Source organism: Epinephelus fuscoguttatus, linkage group LG5, assembly GCF_011397635.1.
Source record: "Epinephelus fuscoguttatus linkage group LG5, E.fuscoguttatus.final_Chr_v1".
Taxonomy (NCBI): Eukaryota; Metazoa; Chordata; class Actinopteri; order Perciformes; family Serranidae; genus Epinephelus; species Epinephelus fuscoguttatus.
In genome coordinates, this window is record NC_064756.1 from 19,915,702 (window position 1) to 19,941,793 (window position 26,092).

At 40.7% G+C, this 26,092-nt stretch overlaps 1 protein-coding gene across 1 annotated transcript; it reads left to right on the forward strand.

The window, feature by feature from the left end:
• The first annotated feature begins 254 nt into the window (after positions 1-254).
• trarg1a (trafficking regulator of GLUT4 (SLC2A4) 1a) lies at positions 255-24,256 on the forward strand. Its single transcript, XM_049576462.1, has 3 exons — positions 255-1,225; positions 21,199-21,325; positions 22,068-24,256. Exons 1-3 carry the CDS (start codon positions 818-820, stop codon positions 22,079-22,081), a joined length of 549 nt encoding a protein of 182 aa, XP_049432419.1. The 5' UTR covers positions 255-817; the 3' UTR covers positions 22,082-24,256.
• Positions 24,257-26,092: the final 1,836 nt, after the last annotated feature.

Consider the following 26,092-nt stretch of genomic DNA (forward strand, 5'->3'; position numbering starts at 1 on the left):
TTATTATATATATAAGACAAATTTCCTTCGGGACAATCAAGTCTATCTTATCTTATCTTATCTTATCTTATCTTATCTTATCTTATCTTAGATTATCTTGAGTGAATTAGGCTATTGTAGTGTATTCTATATGTATATCTATATTTAAAGAGGGTTTTATTCTGTGTTCTGTCTCCGGAAGTCCTCAGTCTTAATATGGGTGCTTTGACACTGGTCCCAAGTTGAGTAGAGTCTCTGTGCCGCTGCGCCGTGGAGACAGTTGGTGGAGGAGAGGAGGGGAAAGTGTCTGATCTGGGGTCTGCTTTCAGAGAGACGCCTCACATCCATCCATCTGTATGTAGAGAAGGAAAGAGACGCGCTCAGGCTACTTTCCAATGAGCAGACAGACTTAAAGACAAGTGCTGGGGCTGGATCAAGGCGGCAGGAGCTCCTCTGACTGCGTCTCTCCTCCTTGGATGTATCAGAGAAGAGGGGAGGCTTTCTCATCTGAGCCCCACCGGACATGAGCCACACGGCGGATATGAAGGAAGGTGACGGAAAGTGATTGAAGAGGAGAAAATGATGGCTGCTTTCATCTCTTCTCTCGTTTTATTCTTTTCTTTCAGGAGGGCTGATCTGTAAGGTGACACCCGAGCTTTATAAAACAGCTTTTAAATTGTCTCCATCCTCCTGCTTCACCTCAGCTGGTGATCCTGGTTATTTAATCAAAGTTGAAAGTTATTATCATGGGATGTCTCCTGACTTATAGTCAATTTTAAACCACTTTTTAAAAAGAAATTCCTTTTAAGATCTAATTTGGTACACCTGAGACTTGATCATGGCCATCAACACGGACACCGACTTCCTACAGTCCAACTTGAGTGAGGGTGGAGGAGGCGCACAGCCCGCGGACCCCCACGAGACGGAGAAACTCCTGGCTCTGACCACCGAGCCCGGAGGCAACGGGATGAAGATGTCCACCTCCTTCACGGTCAACATGGACAGCGACAAGGGTCTGGAGGCCGACCAGAACGGCCACAGCGTCGCCGTCAGGTCGGGCTCCGCCGGGCAGCTGACCGCCGCCGCCCCCCTCTCCCCATCCAAGGCCAGCCTGAGCCGCTCCTCCACCGGGAACGCTACCGTCCAGGAGACCCCGAAGCCCAGGGATTACCTCATCCTCGTCATCATGTCCTGCTTCTGCCCCGTCTGGCCCGTCAGCATTGTCGCACTGGTGTACTCCATCATGGTGAGTTAACTCTCTCTGTGGTTCTCCAAATCTACCAAAAAAACTACAGCATCCTGCGAGTGCAAAAAGTGGGGCAGCAGAGGTGGATGTTTAGTGTGATGGAGAGACCTCATACTGATGATCTATGAACAGCATCAGTTGTTTGTAGTTAGTAAGCCTTTAATTTCAAACCTCACAAACTTGTCAATATCCATGTGACATCTTTGTATAGCACAAGGTAAGTGTCAGGATTTGAAAAGTTTGCTATCAATGTAATCTGGCTCAGACATGTCAAGTTAGTATAACCGACATGACAAACAAGTGAGATGCCTCCCAAAACATCTATACCTTTCTGCAGTTGTGCAGTGTATACTGTACATCTGGTTTACCGAAGCATATTGTCTGCTTATCCTCCTGATATATGAAGAAAGTGAGACAGACATGTTGGAGAAAGTGGATATTTCTTTTGACTAAGAGCAATATTAGTCTTTAAGAGGATGGCCATCAAACTGCATGACAGGGGAATATTCATAAGACAACATAAGCTTAAGTGCTATATCATAGGCAATTGGACTTGCTTGAGTTTCTTGAAGACGTTTCGCCTCTAATCCAAGAGGCTTCTTCAGATGTGACAAAGTTGGTCGGCTTTCTACAACGTATCTGTCTCACTTTCCTCAGATATCAGAATGAGAAGTGCCGACGATATAGCAGTTAAGATTACCATGACCTGGATGACTGAGAATCTTCACCAACAGATAAGATAAGATAAAATAAGATAAGATAAGATAAGATTACACTGGGCGAGAGGCGGGGTACACCCTGGACAGGTCGCCAGACAATCACAGGACTACGTACAATTTAGAGTCACTAATTAACCTGCATGTCTTTGGACTGTGGGAGGAAGCTGGAGTACCCAGAGAAAACCCACACTGACTCAGGGAGAACATGCAAACTCCACACAGAAAGACTCCCCCACCCTGGGTTCAAACCAGGAACCCTCTTGCTGTGAGGTGACAATGCTAACCACTATGAGATACGACAAAACAAGACAAGACAAGACAAACTTCATTGTCCCCAGAGGAAAATGTTGCTTGGAATCAACCTGAACCAATACATAGTCAAACATGACAGTGATACAACACGGACATAATAAATACATACAGTACAACAAAAATAAAAAACGGAGGATATATAAAGTTTTGCACATACACAGGCATTGGCATACAAAAAGCAAAAGTACAATCTTTCGTTTGAGCAACAGCCCTAGAGCCATCAGACATCATTGGGAGATGGGCAGGGAGATCTAGGCGCTGGTAAGATGGAGGAAAGTTTACCACAGTTTATTTACACATACTGCCCACATTGTTATGACACAGAGCAGGTTGAAACAGTATTGACTGCTGTTTGTGTTGCATTACAGTGTACAATGTTCCTATGTTAAACAAGATATAAAGATGTACCTATAAATGTTAAAATTATGGATGCATCAAGTGATCTGAGTGAGAAAAACAGTTACTACTGTTCTGATTCATCATGCATAGAAAGAAATCATCCACTCAGCCCTATCTGATACCACTGTGGGAGCAGCTTTGTTGGATTTCTGTGTTAATTATTTCCTTACACCATGTGAGCCAACAGCACCACCATTACTGTAGTTTTATTAAGTCATATATGTCACACTGTTTTGCCTGATCAGTGTAGGAGAAGTGAAGTAGAAAATATGTTATTTCTAAAATGTTATCTTTACTCACAAGCCATATTCACTGTAGAAATGAGAAGTCATTAAAACCTTTAAACAATAATACATAATCCAGAAAACAAAGTGCAATAGTGTTTACTAGCTCACCAAATTCATTATGGATAGAAAGATATCAGTACATCCAGAAGTATATCAATGCTCTTTTTTATTGATCAATATTTTTGATTAAAACAAATCCCTTTTCTGTGAAATATGAAAAAAAATATTGCCAAATTGCCAAACGCAAGTTATCAGAACCCAGGGTGGTTGCTTAAAAGTACTTAATTTCTCTGTCCAGCAGCCCAAACTTTGATTTACAGTATTAAAAAACAGATTAAAGCAGCAAATCCGCAAATTTTAGAAGCCAGAACTGACAAACATTTGGTGTGTTCATTGGATAAATCACAACCAGTGACTGATTAAGTTAAATATAATCTTTACTTAACTCAGTGGTTGGACTTTTTATTGTCTTATCCTGTGTAAATGGTATTCATTTAAACGCATTTAAATGTAAAAAAGATCTAAATAAAGGTTCCACCAAAACCAGAGAGGGTCTCAAAAGACTGCAGAACAGTTGTTTCAGTTCACTTCAGCGTAATGTCGTATGTAAATATCCAAAAATTCCTCAAAATGTTTCATATTTTATTGACAGTACATTTTCTGTGTTTCATTGGAACATACACACACATGCACACACACATGTCCAGAGCTCAGTGCATCATCAGCTTTTCCAGTGCTGAGTCTCCCGCTGCTGGTTGCTCTGGTTTCAAGGCGCTGACACTTGATTGATCCTCTCACTGAAAGTTTCAGGATGCAGGAAATGCTGATACAAGACACAGCTAAGACACTGAAGCCACGATGGGCGACCACACATGCTTGATATGCTGCTACTGTTAAGTACTCTCCAATCAATATTCTGGGGACACAATTCTTAGTTGGTCTTCAGCAAGCACTTGTTCCAACCCAACTATGTGGCCTCGTCACATTCATATTGCAGCACATGCAGTTGAGTCGATGTTGAGGGTGCTCTGCGATCAAAGTGAAAGCTGACACTTGTCTTGTTGTCACCCTCTGCAGTGGGGAAAGGTCTGCAGTGAAAATGGTGGACTTGTCATTGAAGGCTGTGCGAGGCTGTAGCTCATTTCACAACATTTGGATAACGTCCAAGATAATTAAAGCAAGATACTGCTGGGCTTGTGCTTGATTTTGATGTGTAAAAATGCAAACGTGGTCTAACAAGCTGAGAAATGTGTCAGCTGTGTGTCAGAGAGATTCGTGATTTTGTAGACGTTTTAGAAAAATTACAGATACGGTGTAGCTTTGATTGAGTGGGCTACATCTCATTGACGGTGACCTTTGCTTCGCTCTGGCACACACTGACTATTAGGTAATAAAAAGTCATTGTTTAAGTGATATGCCAGTGATATTGCAGCAAAGGTAAAACACAGTAATGAAAAGTGGCATCCAGCCTGTACACTTTGTCTTCAGATTACACTTGTGCAAGATGATACAATAAAACATTCAGCCACAGGAAGCTGCAGAGGGCATTTGATCACTGGCATGATTTGATAATAATTATGTAGAAATTTGCTTTCAGCTTTACCTGTTGGTTGAAACACATCAGAGTAAAATCACAATACATACAATGAATGACACAAGATGCACAGTACAGACATCAGTAATGGACATGGTTCCAGTGCAAACAGCAAAGTTAGTGCATTTGGTATGAAAGGCCTCTTGTAAATATTCTTGGTTTCTACAGCAGCTCTTTTATGAATTCTTTGAAAAGAGGATGAACCGGATCAGCCACAATATGTAGGGCTTTTTGTTACACTTGGTTTTATATATATATATATATATATATATATATATATATATACACACACACATCCCAGTTATATTTGCTGTTTCCCAATAATTTAACTGGCCATGTTTTTAATTCTGGGTGGTCTCTCTTTGTTCCTAGCAGCCAGGAGTCAATGTGCACGTTAAAGATTTATGTAAACAGTCTCTAAAAATTTTCTTGCATAATTCCTGATTAGAAAGAAAGGCTGCATTGCTTTTTTTTAAATGGCAGTAAAACTTAGAGTGCCATCAAAAAAGGTTCCTTAATAGCCAGTAAGCACTGTGCTGTTACAATGTCAGTATGATCTGTTGTGATCCGACACTCCTCCTCCATAGACGCAGATGTGGAAAGTTGATCTTGTAAAGTCACAAATTTAATATCTGAAATAAAAAATAATGTCAAGGTTTGATGGTCTAAGAGCTGCAAATGCAAATGGCAGTTCAGTCGGGTAATTACAGACATAACTTCAGGCCCAGCGATCAATAAGTTATTTGCACTATACTGTACTGCACTGTATTGGTTAGGCTGCTGCACGCGCGCGCACACACACACACACACACGTCCAGTATATGATCTGTTCCTGATGAGACCCTACATTAATATGTGGTGTGCACTTGAGCTACACTTTTAATGGGATTGTGTTACATACAAGACTTCCACAAAGTTTTTCACAGAGATCAACATCTGTAAAATTAAAAAAAAAAACACTTTATTTACAAGTAAGTACAGTTTATTTTCGTCGGATAGTTTTTATTTTTAAGTGCTCTTCCCTGTTGTAGAGTGAGTGACTAACAGACTGCTACTTGTCAGAGACAGCAAACTAGCTCAATGACATGGCCAAACGCAAGTATGACACTGAATGTATTAGACTGTGTGGACCTTGAACTAATGTCACAGGAGAAATCTGGACCCTGGGGCTGGACCAGTTGGGAACCAGTGGTTTACCTTGTTCCCACAGGAGTGCCTTTTTGGTCCCTGGTAGAACCTTTTATAAAGGTTGTGAGTGTTCAACCCAGAACCCCCTGTGCAAGGTTATACAGAGAACACTTCTGTAGTGTAATGGTTCCTCCTAAAACCGTCTCTGGGGGTTCAATTCTGAACTTCCACCTACTTAGTTGGCTAACAAGAACCCATCCAGGGGGTTCAACTGAGAACCCTTTGATATAATACCAGATATTAATATAGAATCCACCAAGGGGATGGCAGTAGTAATTAAATAAGCACGGTAATTGACACACATGGATCTGTCTCCCACTAATCATGGTTTTAGTTGGACAGGTTAGCCCGAGGCATGTCATGTAACGCGTGTCACGTGCAACCCCTAGTACACACTGGACAAGTCGCGCCACAGTTTGTAAACAGACGACCATGCAAAGTAATTACTACTTTTACTATAAGATTTGTACTTCCTCCACCTTTGCATTAGCTTAAAATCATGTATGGACAGACTCTAATTAAACTTAATTGCTCACCTAAAGAGCCGATCTCCAGAGCTATGATACGCCAGGCAATATCTTTTTGGCCATTGCCTTTATAACGGCGGTTTTGTGGGTTGTTTAGGTCAGGATATTTCTCAACCTCAACAACGAGACTCTCCTCATCCATTATTTGTCACAAACGAGACACAGCAACAGCAACAGAGTTCTCTATGCATCAGTGGTGAGGAAGGAGAGGAGTCAAGCTGCCATAGGAGCAGAGAACAAGAGCTGCTATAGGAGCTGGTATGTACAAGCAGAGAGTCAGTGGGGGGAAGTGCATTTAAATGCAGTGGTGTAAAGTGCAACTGGGCGACAAGCCCAGGAGTACCGACGCGCTTCTTGCCCCCACCCGTGTGGGGCTATACATTGAAAATAACAGGGGCTGTCGCACATCAAAAAATATGTGGCCTTTAGTTTACAAAAACCTTTAAAGAACCCTCTCAGAAGCAAATGGTTTTTAGTAGAACTTTAATGAAGAACCCTTTTGAAACCCTTATTTCTGAGAGTGTAGCTGAGCAGTGCAGATAAATAAGGCTTTTGACACACCTTCGCATTAAGTATCTGGCAGTATGTTACCAGGAGTCTTTTAGTGGCATCAGTAGTAACTCTGTGTGTCAGGATTTTAACTCTCGTCGGCCGATGGCAGCTTAGTTGCTATTGGCACAGCCATTTGTGTTTTTCAGCACACTTTACTTCTGACACTGTACAGCAGCCAGCACTCAGATCTACAGAGAAACAAGGCAAAGGCAATGCAGTAAACCCATTAGTTCTGTAATATCACTCTTGTGGGCACTACACACCAAAGGGAATATCAGGCAGTATCCACGAGACAGCCTGTACTTCCCAGAGCCATCATCATGAACCCACTGACATTCACAACTCAGCCGCTTGCTAATGGCACGGAGAGAGTGTGTGTGTGTGTGTGTGTGTGTGTGTGTGTGTGTGTGTGTGTGTGTGTGTGTGTGAGAGAGAGAGAGAGACAGAGAGATGGAGAGAGGGAGAGGCTTTGACAGAGGGCAAAAGAAAGAAAAGTGAAGGAGGTAGAAACTGGAGCTGGCCGCTAACTCAATAGAAGGCGAGAGAAGTCTATTTAGTTTCTCTGCAGAGGGCAGATTGCAGCAGTTAGAAAAGCTCTGTGGCAGCGATCAGCATCCTCTCTCTTTCCTAAGGGTATGGAAAGGGGATACGGGCCTGGCAAAGGAGATCAAAACATCATCGCTACAAGGGCAGATGGGTGTGAGAGAAACGGCAAATGGCTATAAAGTAGTTCCTATCACTGGATTAGGAAGGAATTGAATCAGATACCACAGTGATGTCAGATAAGTGCAAGTGAGTCAGAGCAGGAAAACAGAGGTTTACAACGCTCACTTTGAACAAATCAAAAGTAATGTGGTTGATACCGTACGATACAGCCCAGTGAGAGTGCAAGCTCACACCTAAGTGCTGATAATTTCCTCGCCCATGTGAAATGGATACTTCTGGAAAGTTAAGGAGAAAAAAAACTCTTAACTGCTGTTAAAACCATACTGGATCAGAGGAAACAGCCCAGACTCTCGGCAAGTGTACAAAGAAAAGAGGAGATTAATTAACTTACTAATAACTAGTTTGAGCTCTGAAAACCCGACTGTACACCAACCCACTCATCAGCAAACAGCAGACAGACAAAGTTAAACCCTTTTTCCATTATCACTCTTGGATGTGCTGAGTAAAGTCATGCCACGCCGATGTGTGTTACCATTGTTAGTTTAAATGCGACGTGCCACACTTAGCCGCACCCAAGATGGACCTTCTCCAGAGTAGGTCCAAAAGCTTGGCTGCCAGCCCTCAAGCAGGTCACGGTGATGTCTCGCTGACCGCAGCCAACTCCCAATGACCCCCAAACAAGCTTGTGTGTTGCAAGACTTGACTCACCTCTGTCTGCAGGAGACCAGAGAGAAAGACGTTTTTAAAAGTCTCTCAGGACTTTTGTAGCTTCTAACTGAATCTCTGTGGTTTGGAGTTTAGTTTCTCTCCTGCGTCCTGTCTTTACTTTAGATACCTGCTTTATTTTACTGTTGCATGTTCGCAATCCGCTGTATTAGAAGTTGTGTGAAGTTGCTGCTCGAAAACTCAACACTTCTTTATTTTGCTACTTCACAATAAAAGTTTATACATACCAAAATACTGGGGGACTTTCAAGTCTAATTATATGGCAGGGAGGAAAGTGAAAGCAGAAACAGCCACAGTGAGAAGTTAATGAAGAGCTGCAGACAACAGGCTCTTACTGCACCTCTGCAAACAGCTCACCTCCTACAGGTAAACTTTTACCTGCCCTGCTGTGGAAAAACACATGCAGCAAAAATAATGGGACTTTAGTTTTAAACGTCATCACTCAAGACAAGCCGTCATCAGTTTAAGACACATTTTCAAGACGGTAGCCCTGTTGTGATGAAAATGGATGGGCTAAGCCAAGCCAGCCCATGACTGTCGAAAGGGGGTATTAGTGACTGACTGATCACACAGTGAAGCATGTAGCAGCTAAGGACCCAAGTATTTCCCTCAGGAGCCAGTAAAAACCCAAACAGAGCTAAAAGGAGCATAAATGCTGGACTCATCAAGTGGACATAAACAGCATTCAAAACAACTTCTAATGCTCCTCAGTGTGCAGTTATGTAGGGTAAATAGGCAATTGTTTGCTAACATGTTCACCGTTGCAACTGTATATCGTGATAATGTGTCAGTGTTGTGTCTCAGCTTGTTCTGTTTTCCCCAAGTGGCCAAAAAAAATCAATGAATGCAGATTCAGATCTTCAAACTGTCATATGACCATTTTATGGTGGTGTAGATATATCGTCTTGCTATTAACGAGTGTCCACATTTAATAGACTGGAGATGGGCACTTCAAGCAAAAGTGCTATTTGATATTCACTGTGAACTATTCGACAGTTACTGGAAGAGCCAAAATTACGTGATACTCTTGCTGTAGAAATGCCATCATAGTTCGAAAACCCTCCCCCTTGACGAAGTTGATGTGTAGCATGTCCTTTGATATCATATTAGAGATGAGGGCAGTTGTTTGAATGTTGATCATCAAACTTACTTATTACAAAGCTTGACAGTGACTGCTGATCTGTGGACAGCGCCCCACAGCGCTGTAGAAAATGCTACGCTGACTGACCTCGTGTGCTCCAGGTTAAAATGCCCAACTTTAAAGCAGAAATTAAAATGTTTTACAGTCTGGTACAAAACACATTTTTGGTCTCTATAGCTAAGTACCCCTTCATGACAAATGTACTGTACTATGTATTATTGAGGATGTGGTGAGTGACAGGCTGTCTGTGAGGTGTCACCACAGTCTATCAGTTAGATCCGTCCCCCACTCCTTCACAGCTCTACCCTGTCGTCCAAATACTATGGTCAGCATACATCCATTATTTTTATACAGACTATGATTTAAACTAACCTTTATGAGGTGTCATTATTGGAAAGCCTCAACAAGCACATAATGGAATTGTACCAATGATAGCCGATGTACATGCACTAAACATCAAACGAGACAGTATCCGTGTTTTAATCCTGTAAATGACAAAAATGCATTATAATTAACGAACAATCTGTTAAGGCCTCATTTAGGCTTGTACAAGGAGTCAGCATCTTTCTGTGCTGGCAGATGGTGCATCGCTAACAACGGGACTGCCAAAAGTTACATCCATCATCATCCACCACCACTTCCAGCAGCAGGACCACCTAAAAGCCAACTTCCAGCTGGCTGCCGCCACAGATCTCTGACAGATGCTCTGGTGGGGAAGGCTTGCGGCTGGCAAACACGGAAGATGTGTAGTCAATTATGGGGATTGGAGAGGCAGGGGTAATAGGTTTTTACTGCTCAGACCAGCCTATCCCAGTAATGGGAAGGCCCAAACTGCGGGAGCGTTATTGCACACTCGGCAGATTTGCCTGTGAAATATGGACTCGCAATGCTGCACTGGATGGACGTCTGTGAGTGTGTGTGTGTGTGTGTGTGTGTGTGTGTGTAGGTAAATGACTTCTTATTAGCAATCTAATACTGCAGATATAGTGGAAAAGCACTTTATACCGTTGTTGCAAATTATAGGATGCCTATCAGAGTCCTGCAGAGAGAAAATCAGAGACTGCTCTTTCTATAATAGAATATAGATTTATTTATCATTTGCAGAGTTAAGCCTGTGCAGGTAATGATATTATCATACCACAGTGGATAAAATAGGCTTTAATGAAAGCTGACCCCGTCATGGTGTGGCTGCAAGTGGTGGCATTCAAGCACCACCCAGCTTTATGAGGCATGGGGGGTTGCTGTCGGCCATATTGCAATAGGAGCTTCCAAAGTCAGAAATCTTAAAATCCTACAAGTAGGGGCTTTAATATAATAGCATTCTTATTATAGTTATAGTTTATAGTTAATGTCAATAATAAGTCTTTCTATTATAATACGTTCAGTATGCCTGAGCTTGAAGTTATTACACATAGATGTTAACTCCAGTAAGTGTATATCAATCCTACACTCCCTCATGTTATTTGGTTTTTAGCTACTGTGCTACCGGCTTGGCTCGAGGTGTAGCTAAGTCAGCCTGTCAGACAGTCGGTCCACCCATGTTGTAACTGGACGCTTGTTCTCTGGTCATCATTTTAAATGCTTTGATGGATCTGGAAAAACCATCATCTGATGGGTAATTAGTGCTTCCTTTTCCTGTATCAGTTTGAATCCCATGTACAGATGTGTCTGCTCCTTTATGTACAGGACAGCCAGCACTTTGCAGATGCAGCCGACTATGATGTCACTTTGTTTAGTTGAACACATCACCAATAGCAGCATGCTCTGTTAATCTTGATAATGGGCCCTCAACACCAAGAACAATAGCTATGTTGATAACAATGTGAGCATCCATACTGGTTAACGATTAGGGCTGGGTATCAATACTCAGTACCTTAAAGGTATTGATGAAAATGATCCAGTACCAAGTAGTATTGAAACATCTACACTCAAACAATACCTCTACTGGATCCTTTTCGTGCCAGGGGTCAGATCCCGGACCGTCCCGACTCCTCGTCAAATAAACAAACTTTCTGTTGCTGCTGTCTCCGGAGCAGCTGTCCTCTTGGCAAAGTCAGTTCAACATCTGCCAAGTTAGCACAAGCTAACACAGCAGCAGCAGCTAACATCCAACACTGAGCCATTAATCGGTCCTAACAAACTCACAACAATGAAATGGCTCAACGCTGTCGTTAAATTCCTATATAACCTTTATAACCACCGTTATCTGTGTGATGTTAACAGTCACCCTTTCACCTTGTTTGTGCGGCAGGGCAGGCTCTCACATCTGTCCCCAACATCGAGCTCTTACTCTCACAGCAGCAGCTACCAATCATACAGTCTGAGGTGTGGTGAAGTTGAACACAATGTTTTTGATGGAGTTGGCAGCTAAGCATGCAGAGATGTTCAAAAGTAGGGCTATACCACATGCCAATGCATTCACATGATGGGTATCAAATGAAGCACTCTACTGGTATCACTGGTAGTACCGGTAATTGTAATTTTTAAAATAACTCTCAGCCCTAATGATGATAACAGTATGAGCATCCACACTGATGAATGTTAATGTCCTGTAAATGGTGGCGCCAACGCTCTGCACGCTTTAGCTGTAGTGGCAGTTTATGGAAATGGATACCGTTTCTGTCATTAATGAAATCGCTCTGAAAGTGCGGCTAATGATATCATTCACTACGGTCGTCGTTATAATTGTGGAGTTGACTCCACCATCCACATGAGTCAGAATTATTTTTAGAATGTTGATGTGGACGACGTACTGCACTATGAACTAAATTGTGAAACTTGACCCGGGATTATCTCAATAAACAGTGGTTCCCTTATTACTTGTGTGTTTGTGCGGCTAACACTTAACCTAGTTAGCTAATCTGAACTGTGTTTCCAGCTCACATGGTAACCAAGATATAAATACAATTAAAATTTATAAGCTACAGCAGCTGCAGCAGCTAGAATGCATTTCATAGTGCCAAGAACCATCATGGGTCTGACAGGTTTGATCATCTGAACCCACTGAGTGGTTTGCAATTTTAATGGAGACTCGAGTGTAACAAGGCTGAGTCTAAAAGCCCTGCTTAGCGGCCCCTAGAGGCTGTGATGCTCCTTACACAGACTGAGAATCCACTTGTCTCTCTTTTAGGGCTTGAAATGGCTGCAATTACATTACAAATTATCATCAACCATGAAGTTTGAAAGACTTTTTAAAATGGTTTCCAAATAAAAAAGAACAATATGTACTGAACTGTGAAATGCACTTTAAAGAAGGCTACATGACAATGGAAGCATGAAGAAAAATTAACAAAAAAATTAAGTTTAAAGAAGTTAAGGGGCATAAATGTAAATTAACAATTTGATCTGAATGGCCAGTCTCACAGACATAACTTCACACCAGCTCCTGGCTGTACACTGTCCCTCTCCACCAGGCTGCTGCCAGCCCTCCATTATTAATGACAAGAGGGAAAGGGAGCACTTACTGACTTACTAGCCTCCACCTTCCTTTGCTAAGCACATGAACTACAGAGGGAGGGAGTAGTGTGTGTGTGTGTGTGTGTGTGTGTGTGTGTGTGTGTGTGGCCGTTGTGTCCACTGGTAGCACAATGAACACTGGACAAGACACTTTGAGGGTAGAATTTCCCATTCACAAAACAAATATGACCAGGCTCACTCTCACTGTGAATCAATATAGACATTCATCAGCTGAGCGAAGGGTGCCTCCCACTAACCACACACACACACACACACACACACACACACACACACACACTCTCTCTCTCTCTCTCTCTCTAAATGTCTTGCAGCCCCCACAGCTAACATAAAACAATGCAGGGTGTATTAACTGAAAACAAGAATGCTGACAGAAGCCTATTTCTTTCTGTCTCTTTTTTATTCTCCATTTTATGACGGACTGATGAAAAATATCATCTTTGCAGATCCAACCTGACGAATATTTTCTCTCTAACCAGGCTAAATGAGCAGTGTTTTCTGAAAGGGGGCCTCCATTGATTTAAGGTGCTGATGTTACTTTCATTTGTGATGTGAGTCCAGATCGATGCAGGCTCCACTGGGACTGTGTTTGCACCATAGCTTCACATTGCAGTGCTGGAAGTGAGAAGCTTTAGTGTGTCCCTGTGTGAGAGGAAAATCTATCTTACTGTCAGGAGCCCAGATTGACACGTGCACTGATTTAACTTTTGTGGCTTAAGTCACATTGAAATTACATTAGGGGTGTCGGTATATACTGGTACTGACTATAACCATGATATTTAAAAAAGAAATATTAATATCATGTTAACCCTTTGAAACCTTTTGACGCCTTTAACATGTATTTAACCCTTTGAACAAATTGGTGGGATTTCCTGTTTTTTCCCTGTTTAAAAAAAACAGGGAAAAAAGAAAAAAGCTAGGGAAAATTATATTATAATTATCATATATTTAGAATTACGACAGAGAATTATTGTCATTTTTAAGCACTTTTTCTAGTCATTTCCTGGTTTTTAACTTTTTTTTAACTAACTTTCTTGTTAATAATTTTCCCTTTTTACTAATATCTTGCAATTTTTTTATTTTATTTTTATTTTTGTTTTAATAACCCATATTTAACCAGGTAAGTCCCGTTGAGATCAACAATCTCTTTTACAAGGGAGACCTCAGAGATCTATTTTGGGGTCATTTCTTCTTCTTTGCTCACTGCCTTCTTCCCATAATTTGAAAGACATCAAGCTCAGGTTTCAAAGGGTTAATGATACACATAATAATATCGTGTAAATAATCCAGCGCCTCTAAAATTATTTTGTTTCTTTCTGCTCTCTCTTTGTCTCCCTCCTCCAGTGCCATCTGGTTTCCTTTTCACATCCATCAGGTGTAACTGGTCTTTTTGTAGGCGTTAGAGACTCTCTGTCCACCTCCCTGCACCCTTATTTTCAGTTAAATTCATCTGTCAAAAAAAAAAGAGGCAAAACACACAATAAACAAAGTGAAAGATGAATTTGACTGATAGCATTATTATTTCTTTGGTTAAATTTTTAATAGACATGGTGATAATATTGTTACTGTGAATTCTTTTGACTGTAATAATCATGAAGTGAAAATCTGATATTGTGCCAGCCCTCAGATATACCAAAGCCAACTTGACAGTTTTAGATATTTTTTATTACTGCTTTTCAAAGGCATCATTATGCTTTTGAAGTAATGTGAATCAAAGCCTGTTGAATAAATTATGTTACTTAAATTGAATTAACTGAACTTAGATCAATAAATCCTCTTACACCTGACTTTTAAGGGAATATCTCACACATATACAAGCAGCTCAGATCATATTTTTTATGCTTCTCAAATAAACGAATGAATGACTTATTTTTGAACCAAAAATAAAAAGAACATAATAAAAAACAAACAAGACAAAGATAACAGTGTCCAAAAAGAAGCAAGTAGAAGTAAAACTTACATGTCCCTACCCCTTTCTTACATTTCTTCTTTTAACTTATATTATTTCAACACATTCCCAACTGTATTTACAACTAATATACAACTATCCCTAGTCTATTCACCACCCAATTAATAAATAAGTAATAAATCCAGTTTATTTACAGTCCAAGTACCGCCCAGTGTTACACAATAAATATGCACTCCCCTAACACAACCGTTACTCATCTATATATCTGCCAAAAACATCTTTTTATTGTAGTTTTTTTAATTGATTTATATTTGTGCTTTGTTTCAACCCTCTTTAAACATGATTATTGCAGTTTTAAATTTGACCAGATCTAAAAAAAATTTCAATGCATGTGACTTTAAAAACAGTGTGTTCATGTGTTCCCTGTACCCCACATTGTGTACTGTCCTGATTGCCATCTTTTGAAGGATATATAACATTTGTAAGTTGCTTTTGTAAGTGTTGCCCCAGACTTCCACATAGTAACACAAACATAAAAAAACGTCCTCATTTAAAACATTTCCCTGGCTACCTGCTTCAGTGGAACACCCCAGTGTACCAAGCGCACTGTGGGATCTGACTACACCCGAGACAGCCTGGAGACAGAGAGGCTCATGGAAGCGAGGGGATGAAGTAACTAGCAGGAGATCAGGGAGGATGGAGGGAGGGCTTTCTCTCTCTTTGTCTCTCTTTCTCTCTGCAGTGTAATCTTATCTTACACTGAGGCAACCCCAACTCTGCACCCTCAGTATTGACTGAGCGAGGCAAGACAAACAACACATTGTGACTTAAAAGGCGTAAAATAAAAGTAGTATGTTACATTACAAAACCACCACACCTATAAAATTGTAGGTTAAAAAAATGTTCATATTATGATGAGCTTGTAAATTTTGTGTGTGTTTTTTTTTTCCACTGACATAACTGCAAAGTAACGTCGCTGGATAGCGGCAGCAATTATTCCATTTAACGCCACGCTATCTTTATGGAGGAAAGCACCCTACAGAAATATAGTGGTGTAATTTAATATAGATGAGAAGACTGAGAGCTCCATTTCCTGCTGCGCTGCACACAGCATCTGGCTAAAAAGAAATGTTCAGCACCACAGACAGCTCCCTAAAGTTTTCATCAGGCTTTAAGAGTAAAAGATGGTGCCGTCACAAGAGCGAGCAAATAGCCATGTCGCAGGGGAAGTTTGTGTTTAGACTTTCTGGTGTGTGATCTCCTCACCTTCTGCCCTTGCTCTACTTTAACACAGAGTGTGAGTGACACTTTTCTAATACTGTATTCCCCCCCTGAGTCTGACCTCTGAACGGTCTCAGTTTACCAGGGCAAGGACCCAAAAAGAAGTGAAAGCCACCCCGCAGGAGTGCTGACCCAGTCTAGCTCACACAAGCTGGTATTGAACACAGTCCAAGCAGCTCTGGATTAAAATCTAGTGGGTGGAAACTCCACTGCATAAGTTTTTGTTTTTTTTTGGAACTGATTTTTTATTTGACATATACGTACATACAAACACAAACTCAACAAACATAGAGGAGATGTATATTATATTCGGTTATACTAACTTAAGGTTCTTTAAAATCCTTTCCCTTTTTTTTTTTTTCTTGTTAACTCGATCTTTGTAGATAACAGTCACTATTCTTGTACTTGTACGTCACACTTCCGACCGACCAATCCTCATCTTCGTTCCATTAGCCCTGACCAGCATTCCGTGTTAATACCACTGCATAAGTTTATTTCACTGTTTTGTTAAAGCATTCCCAGACAGTTTTAGCGTCCTTCAAATACACTGGCAGTGCCGACGTAAAGGGACTATCAGTCGTCCTGTAGCATTCTGTCATAAAGGGGCTCAGTGAGTGCCGTGCAAATGTAATCAACACCATCACACAACCACCAGATTGCTGTGTTTTCACTCTGCGTGATGGATGCATTTGGTCACACAACCAGAAGGAGACAGCAGGAAGTGGAACTCATCAGAGCAGGCGATGTTTTCCAGCTCTCAGCATCCAATCTTGTTGTTCCTTTCCAGTACAACCTGGAATTCTTGTTCAGTGCTGATAGAAACACAACTTAGCCGCCATACCACATTAATGGGATGGGACAGGTTACATGTTCTTCTTGTTATGTTATTATGGGGTGTTTTAGCACCGACGCTGCACTGATGCTCTGTACACTTAGTGTTTGCTTGTTCTAATCTCTAAAATGACACCATAGTATCATGTTTATACACTTTTCTTCCTGTGTGTTATATCCTATTATCATTTGCATCTATTTTTTTGTCCTAACAGGTGAAAGTAAACAGGTATGATATGTCTTTTGACCTGATTCACCCAGTCAGTCTGTTTAAAAAATGCTTCTTATTGTCAACAAATCACATTTAATAACCAAAAACAACTATATTTTAGTCTGTCTTTCATACGTTCGGACTTTTCTGCCCCATCTTTGTCAGTCATTTTTTAAAAACAGGTCACTAGTCACTATATATTTTCATTTTTAGAGTAGAAAGGCTCAGTAATTTCTTGCTGGGCATTGCAGTTTTTAACAAATGTTACACAAGTCGGAGGAAATAGCTGGTTGATTGGTTCATTGATGCTTGGTCAGCATGCAATGCATTGGGCAGTGGCATTTTTTGACGCTCTGAGCAACTGCTGTAGCATAAAGAGTAAGAAAGTCAGCATAAGGTGGATGAAAGGGGAGGTGGATGGGTCAAACAAACACTGGACTTTCAACCACGAGACCGCAGTTCGTGTCTCATGTGAAACCAAAAGGCAATCGAGCTATTTTAATAGCAATGTAGTGTGCATATGACATATGTCACCTGATATTATATTACATTAGTAACACAGTAACACAGTAATCCCAGCCAGGATGTTTTTCCTGAATCTAACCATGTACTTTTGTTTATTTTAAGTTTATTTTGAACGGAGACCATATGCATTTACCGAGCCTAAACTGTACATTTCCTGTGAAAAAAGGAAGTTTATTTTGAAAAGAAACAATGCATGTAAAGAGTGTACATTTACACGCGGCCCCTGAATATCCAAAACTGATGCAGGAGGGGCCCTTGTGTGTCATATTTGACATGTTGGGCCCCTGACCAAGCATCAGTATGTGTTGAACATGGAGGTGACAGGAATAAGCCATATCAGATTTGGCTAATTAGCTGATAATTGTTAGTAGGATCAACTGATCGCTGGTCTTGGTGTTGTCATGGCATTTGCTGACAATAAGAGAAATATCAGCTGTCTAATCCTTTGAGGGAAGATTGGCATCCCTAGTGTTTCCTACAATGCTGTAATTAAAGTACACTCTTTTATACGCTACCTCATGACGTAGAAGTAGATTCAGTAACTTTTGTAAAATGATAAGGACTTCGTAAAATATCTAAAAGACAAGATATTGTAAATAACGTCAATGACAAGATGTCTGTATCATGGTCAGATATTCTTCTCTGTTTGTGTGTGTGTTTGCCTTTCATTGGTTTTCGTACACCAGTGCATGTGTCATGTACAGTAGTGTGTGTTTCACAGTATCACAAATAAAGAGCAGCCCAAATTAAGTGCAAACCAATGTGGGTGAGAAGATGGTGACATAAATCATGTGAGATTTGTTGTGTTGGGATTCTCACACGTGAAAGTAATGCACAAGGATTCCCATCTACCATACAACCACAAACACACACACGCCTACACACACACATAAATCATCCTGTCTCCACATCTCCAGCACACATAAAGCAATATACATACAGGATCAAGTTGATTTACAACCCCTTCACGCCGCTGCGCTCACCTTCTCCATCCAGTTGCCTCTGCCAGTCACATCTTTCCATCAGTCCCAATCTGCCAATCTGAAATAGACAATTTCACCGTTCACAGCTTGGAATAAATTACTGTTGGCATTTTATCTGAAGGGACTCACTCTACAGCACCCTGTAGACAGGTCAACTTTACTGCACTGTATGTGTGTCATTTCCCCTTTAAAATAACTGGGCTGTCGATTAATGGAAAACCACCTGATAAATATTTTAGAGTGTAACTCTCAGAGAGCGTCAAGCTGTTGGACTGTGGAGGGAAAGGTCTCTGGGTCATGTATGTATAGACTATAGACTGTAAATCCCTTGTTTGATGTGTAAATGTGTAAATTTGTGTTTTTAGGACTTTTAAGTTTTATTGCCCAGTTTAAAACATTTGTTAGAAAATACATCAGAAAGTAATCAAATGTAATAAGTTACTTTATTTTGAGGAATAAATTAAAATAGCTACATTACATTTTTAACAGCGTAACTAGTATCCTGTAACCACTTCCATTTCAAAAGTAACTTTCCCAACGCTGCTGCTGATTCAGCTTCTCTCTCACACTTTCACTGTCTGTCATGGAAATATAATTTTTTTTTAGTGCTGCTTGCTTGTGTCAACAAATTGAAGCTCACTGGGGAGATGTACGTATTGAAAGTATCTGTGGATATGTGTGAAATATGAACGTCACAACTGCCTGTAGACTCAAAAACAAAGTTATGGTGAGCCAAATGGGGTTCAATTAAAGGAGTTTGATTAGTTTCTTTGTAACTTAATTTTAATTTTATATTCTACTTACTACAGGAAAGAGGTCTTCTAATGATGTATGTATTAGGCATGTACATGTAGTCTTTTTTCCAGTATTGAACATGTTAAATATAATGTAGCTTTCAAGGTCCTGTGTACATGAAATGTACTAGAATCAAGCACTGAATTCGCAGAACTGAAACTTCTCCCATGTGCGAAGCATGTAGAAAAACTTATATCCATCATTCCATTGTCCGTAACCGCTTATCTTCTTGAGGGTCACGGGGGGGGGGCTGGAGCCTATCCCAGCTCACAATGGGTGAGAGACGGGGTACACCCTGGACAGGTCATCAGACTATCACAGGGCTGACACATAGAGACAGACAACCATTCACACTCACATTCACACCTACGGACACCAATTAACCTGCATGTCTTTGGACTGTGGGAGGAAGCTGGAGTACCCAGAGAAAACCCACACTGATACGGACACAACATGCAAACTCCACACTGAAGGGCTCCCTCCTGGGAACCCTCTTGCTTTGAGGTGACAGTGCTAACCACTGCATCATCGTACCGCCCCAGAGAACTACATGCCAGTGCAAAAAGCAGATGTCCCTGTGGAGGCCAAAGCGACACAAAGTAAAAGCAACAGTGGTGATATTATTCACACGCTCACCTCACTACTTTGTTAAGAACACTAGCTAATTTTATTCCCAGGCAACCACATGCCAAACAGTTCAGATCAAATTCAAATCCACACTACACAGTTTATTTGATTGATAATCTCTTTGTTTCCTTTCAGCCACACACTGTTTAAATGGAGTTCACACATTTTCACATTGTAGGGCTAGAATGAGTTATTTTCTGTTGTATTATTCATTTTCTTTGTCCTTTGTTTGAGTTACCGTGGTGCTGGGAGGTCTCTTCCTGGGGGGGATTCGTGTAGTTAGGTTTTCCTTTGTATTAGTTGTCGTTAGACGTCCATTATGTTTCCGCCTTTTGTGTTAGATGGTTTGGACATGCCACTATATATGTCCCCTCGTGGTTCATTTGGTGAGGTCAGTTTGTTCAGTTAAGGGACTGTGGTTTGTTGCTGTTAGTTTGAGTATAGTTCTGTTTGTTTGACCTATTCTATAGGCCCAGTTACTAAGTTCATGGTTTGTATTGCTTTTGGCATTTTTGGGGTAAGTAAAATCCTATATTTCCAACCAAATCCTGTTTTCTCACCGCCTCACTGCTCAGTCCCTGACAGGCCCTGTACAGAGCCTGTGTTTGATTTGTCCTGTTTCCCCCACTGAACAAGCTTTCTGACGACTGTGGGATTAAAATATTGAATACTGTCTTGATACAAGATCTATCATGGCCTGGTGGAACTTAAGCATTAAATAAAGTTTGTCATCTATCATCTATTTAAAAAGGATGTAGCAACCTCTCTTATCTTTCATTTGGGCGGTCGCTTCAAAATGTATTTATTTATTTAACCTTTATTGAACCAGGAAGTTCCATTGAGATTGAAAATGTCTTTTACAAGAGAGACCTGGCCAAAGTAGCAGCCAATCAAAACACATTAAAAATGCAACCAATACAACATATAATACAAAATCCACAGTAAAACATTAACTATTCAAACATAGTGGCCTCTCAAGAAAAACAGGCACATGTCTCTGTCACCACATTCTTTATGATGCCCTTAAATTCATCAGTGTTTCTAATTTTACATCATTTTTAAGACTGAAAATGTAGCTTGTTAGGGAGTGATATGGCCTCTCTGCTCTCATGCCCTGATTTGAGAGAGGACTATTGTGTAATTATGGTTTATATATCTCTGCATTGCTTGACATTGTCACTCTAGTGTGTGTCTTGGTGTTACCTTGTGCTTTTGTGTGTCTCCAGTCCAGAAACAGTCTCCAGGTGGGGGACATCGACGGGGCCAGGAGGCTGGGTCGACTGGCACGTCTGCTCAGTATCGTCGCCATCGTCCTTGGCGTTGTCATCATCGTAGCCTATGGCTCATTTGCAGGTACAGAAACAAGGACAGGGACAAATTTAAAAATACAATGATGGCTAGATTTCATGTTTGTGCTAATTAAACATGTACGGACAATATTAATGAAGTCTCAATGATATGAAGTCAGAATAGAGTCAAGTACTGTAGTTGTGTATGACCATATTTGACTGTATTTGTTCAGATATGTTTTACTGATTCAAACATTTGACTGTATTCATACAAAATGTTTTTACACTGTCAGATATGGTCATACAAAGCTACAGTATTTTTGACTCTATTCTGACTCATACAATGATGCAGTGTGAATCAAACTGCATTAGATTAGTTTTATGGCTACAGTAGTCTGGCTTATGAATATGCAAAGAGTTCTAACTTGAATATGATGCGTGGTCTCGCACACGTGTCCACTCACAGTCTCACACAAGCCTTTAACAACAAGTGTTCGCCAACAAAGAACACCTACTGCATTACGATTACAGGGTGATATATGACACTACCACACAAGCATGAGATGTGTGTTTTTTTACGTCTTAACTCAGCACATTTCCAAGGCGTGTGTGTGTGCGCAGATTGATTCAGCACTGCAGCGGCTGTAGTGGGCTGACTGTGCAACAAGGGCAATTGGCCCTGCTGCTCAAAGCCTTCGACACTTGAGCCGCAGTCAGAGTAATGAATGTAATGGTGAGTTTAAGCTGTCTGTGTGTGTACGATGACTTTGTCTGATGATGGCACTCTTCTCCTCTCCCCTCTTTAGCTGTAAACCATTGACATGGAGGACCCGAGGGGAAGAAATGAACCATGAAAGCCGAACCACGGATGCAACAAGGGGGGGAAAAGCTCATTCCAAAACAAACAACAACAACAAAAAAAAAAACAAGTAATACAGTTCCTAACGTTATGCCATATTGTAATTACATCATGACCGACCTCAGACAGCAAAAAAAAAAAATAGGCAACTCGAGAGAGTAAGCAAGTTAATACATTCAGAGAAAAAATCAGAGATGCATGCATTCAGTAACATTTGCTTGACAAAAATAACAAAGAACCTGATGTAAACTTGTGCGGGTTAAAACAGAGGAAAAGAAAATACAGATTTGTATGTGCCCAGAAGGACTCACAAATGTTTCTTTATGGAGTAATGGACTTCTTAAAATGAAGAAAACGATCTACAGATGAGAGGAGAATGAACGACGGACATTTTCTGTGTCCGTGCTTCTTTGAAAAACAGACTTTGGGGTGGGCTTCAGACTTCAGACAGCTGCATATAATCCGCGTATAAACCTCTTGCATTCAGAGCATATACAGCTACAAATATATTTGAAATATGGATATATGACTATATATATATATACACAGATGTACATTTTATAAACTGTTTGTATGCCAAGTGGTGCTGGGTTTGTTAAGACTGTCACAACGGCTGCTTCGTCAGCACTTGGATTATCACTGGAAATTCAAGGGTTTGTGAAAAAGGGGCAGGGACACATTTTTAATTTTTGTTATTTATTATAATTTTTTGAACTAAAAAAGAAAATTGAGACCAACTGCATGCGTGAATGTAGATAACCAAACTCCTGCCTTCGTTTTGACTGTTATAAGTTGTCTCTTTTCTTATTGAGGAGTGGAAGAGGCTAACAGGTTTGCACATGGAGGAGTGATTTGTGTACGTCCACTGTAGAATGTGTGAGGACTGGGACCTTAACCCGCAAACACAACCCCCCCCTTTATATCCCCGAAATCTCTTGAACCTTGCCTTGGTGTGGCAGAGACTGAAATGCATGCCAAACTTCCCAGATTCCTTCTTTTCCTTTCACATCACTCCACAAACCTGATTTAGCAGCCGCAGGCCATCATCTTGTCCCCTTAAACTCCATTTTACACTCTACCTTTCTACACCATAGCGCCCCATTTTCCATTCTTACATTGTTATACATCGATTGTTAAATGCCATTGTTTCACTGAATGTTTTTTTCTGCTCCTTGTATTGGTATGAAATGTATTTATATGGGAAAATATATATGCAATATGTACGCATGCTATGAGCCAAACAGGCTGACACTCATTTATGTTCTTTTGTAAATGAACAGGCCGATGAGTTTGACTGAGTAACGACAAAAAAAGCATTTAAAGAACCTTTCTTTGAACTCCGAGCACGACAGATTGTCTGTATTTGTCATTTTATCTGAGAGAAAACACTGTGGCTACACAGGACTGTTGTATTGACACATTACAGGCTTATGCTACAAGCACAGGTAACATCACTGTAAGACCATGTCGCGTTATTTTGATCCACAGCTTTCCGTTGGGCATTAATGTTTTTTTATTTTTTATATCTTGTGCAGTTTAAATCAGGAATCATTTGGACAACGTTGCTTTAAAGTGATAAAATGTTTGTTTAAAGGGCTCGTACAAGTGAAACGAGAAACACCAGCTAATTTCCACTAATGAGGGACGAAATGTGTCAGACAGCTCAAGAGATTCTACCAACTACCAACGTGTGCTGTAAAGTATCACTACTAAAATGCACAATGTTTTGTGTGATCCAGGCTTTTATCGGCTCCATTCAATTCATAATTGTACATAAAAATCTTTATCCAAACATCTGAACGCAGCAAAATCCAAAGATTCCCCATTTTTACTACCAAACTAAAAAAAATGTCACATCACACTGTTGCCAAAATGGTAACACGTGTGTGTGTAATTTCTGTCAATCACACCGAATGTAGTTCACCGCTCTAGTGTTTCTCTCTAACATACAAACTTTCCATCACTGAAACTGGTGTCTAAGAGCCAACCATCAAGCCTATAAGCTCTGCTCTGTCAGTAAAACAGTTCATTTCATTCCAATATGTTACTGTGTTTCTTTGCCAGTGTACTGTACGTGCCAGTTTTCATCTCTGTGGTGTACATTTTGCATGTCTGGAATAAATGTTACCATGCATGGTCCAAGTTTTTGCCTTTTGATGATGCTGTTTATGAGGAGTTGTGTGTTGGCAGCCAGAAATGAGTGTAGAGGACTCAATTAGAAGTGTTTAGTAGCTCTATGAGGCGGTATTTAGGCACAGAAGAAATGCAAACATGCTTACAATAACAATGTTAACATGTTAATGTTTAGCAGGTTGAATGTTTGAACAGATCAGCATGCTAACTTTTGCTAATTGGCACTGAATACAAAGTACATCTGAAGCTGATGGGGAGTGTATTCAATCATAAACCAAAGTAGGGGAGACCGGGTATGGCTGTAACAATGAGATAGTTCTAACAGCACCATTTTCACCAAGAAGAGATGACCTATGACTCATAGTACATTTGTAACCACTTCTTTTCTGACTCTGCATGTGAGATTTTATAACGTGTTAAGAAGTGTGCAGAGTTTACAGCCAAAACACTGATATTCTAACCTGGAAATCCAGATGCCCCGCCCCTAGCACATTCGAATTTGCACTGCACTGGAATCCGGCCCCGACGAGCAGAGCCCACTGAATCGCCAATCGGACCAATCAGATCAATCTATCTGACGGAGGCGGGCTCTGGGCGGGCGTAACATGATGACGACAGCGCTGCGCTGTGAGAGTCAAAAAGTAAACAGCCAAGATGGCAGCTGCCGAAGGACATGTCCATTCAATTTATATTTGGAAGAAACGCTAAGCCAACTACACTTATCTTTTTCCTTGAGAGAGGAACAGAAGACTGCCCTAGAAGCCTTCGCTTCCAGGAAGGAAGTTTTTGCTGTTTTGCTGACGGGATATGGCAAAAGCATAATATATCAGTTAGCCCCACTGGTCGGCAAACAAATGGGGCTTAGTGCAATGAATACGTAACCTTGTTTTTTGCTCTGATTGGCCATCGTGCTATCCAATTGCGTGCGGCGGCATTTGAAATGTCTGAGTCAGTGCTGCCCCTTGCGTAGGAAGGATGTATCGGTGAGGGCCAGACTCAAAATCTTTCTAGATTTGAGTCTGGATTTCCAGGCTACTGATATTCAGGTATGAAAGTAAATTTTTTTGACCAAGTCTAGTGAAACTAGAATTATGTAACCTGTATCAGATTAGAGAGTAGTCTCTTGGGTAAAATGTGAGGCACTTCGTCTTTCATACCACCATGCTGCTACAGCTCGCTAAACACTGGATGACTGGATGGTTGTAGCACCTTTTATGAATGTGTTATAACTAAACCCAATGAGAACAAAGCAGATTTTATCTATCATACTCCTTTTTTCGGCAGGCCAGGAAAGTAGGTGAGACAAACTGATAGGGGTGTGCTTGCACATAATATCAGCATCAGATGAGGTCAGGCAGGGAAAGACAGTAAAGTCTGTCCCTAGATAATTCTCTTTCTGACTGAGCAGACACCGCGAGAAATTACAAATCCTTAGAGAAAGAGGATCAACACAGCTGCTCTGAGTGAGCTATCACAGCTGTTAAAACGTCTTAAATGTGCCACAAGAGGATGTCCTGACTGTTTACTTGACCAAGGCAGCACTCTTGTATTTTCAACTTACTCCACATGAGGTACAAAGCATCTAACAGGTACAGGTTAGCAGGTTAGACCTCAGAAGGAACTGTTATTAGTGTATGTAACAGGTCTTAATGTGTATTTTTTTTTTTTTTTTTTTTTTTTAAATTTTGTCATTTCTAATTCTTCTCTCGTCTTCTTACAACTCACCCATCAGTTAACAAATTCTGTGATGTGGTTGGAGAAGCTGGAAACATTGATATTTGCAGTACAAAAGTAGGGTACTTTGAGTCAAAAATTGAGACACAAAAACACAAGTTATAA

Coding starts and splice junctions, on each gene's coding strand:
- trarg1a (XM_049576462.1), top strand. CDS start 818: ATGGCCATCAACACGGACACCGACTTCCTACAGTCCAACTTGAGTGAG. Junction 1,226..21,198: donor CACTGGTGTACTCCATCATG/GTGAGTTAACTC, acceptor GTGTGTCTCCAG/TCCAGAAACAGTCTCCAGGT.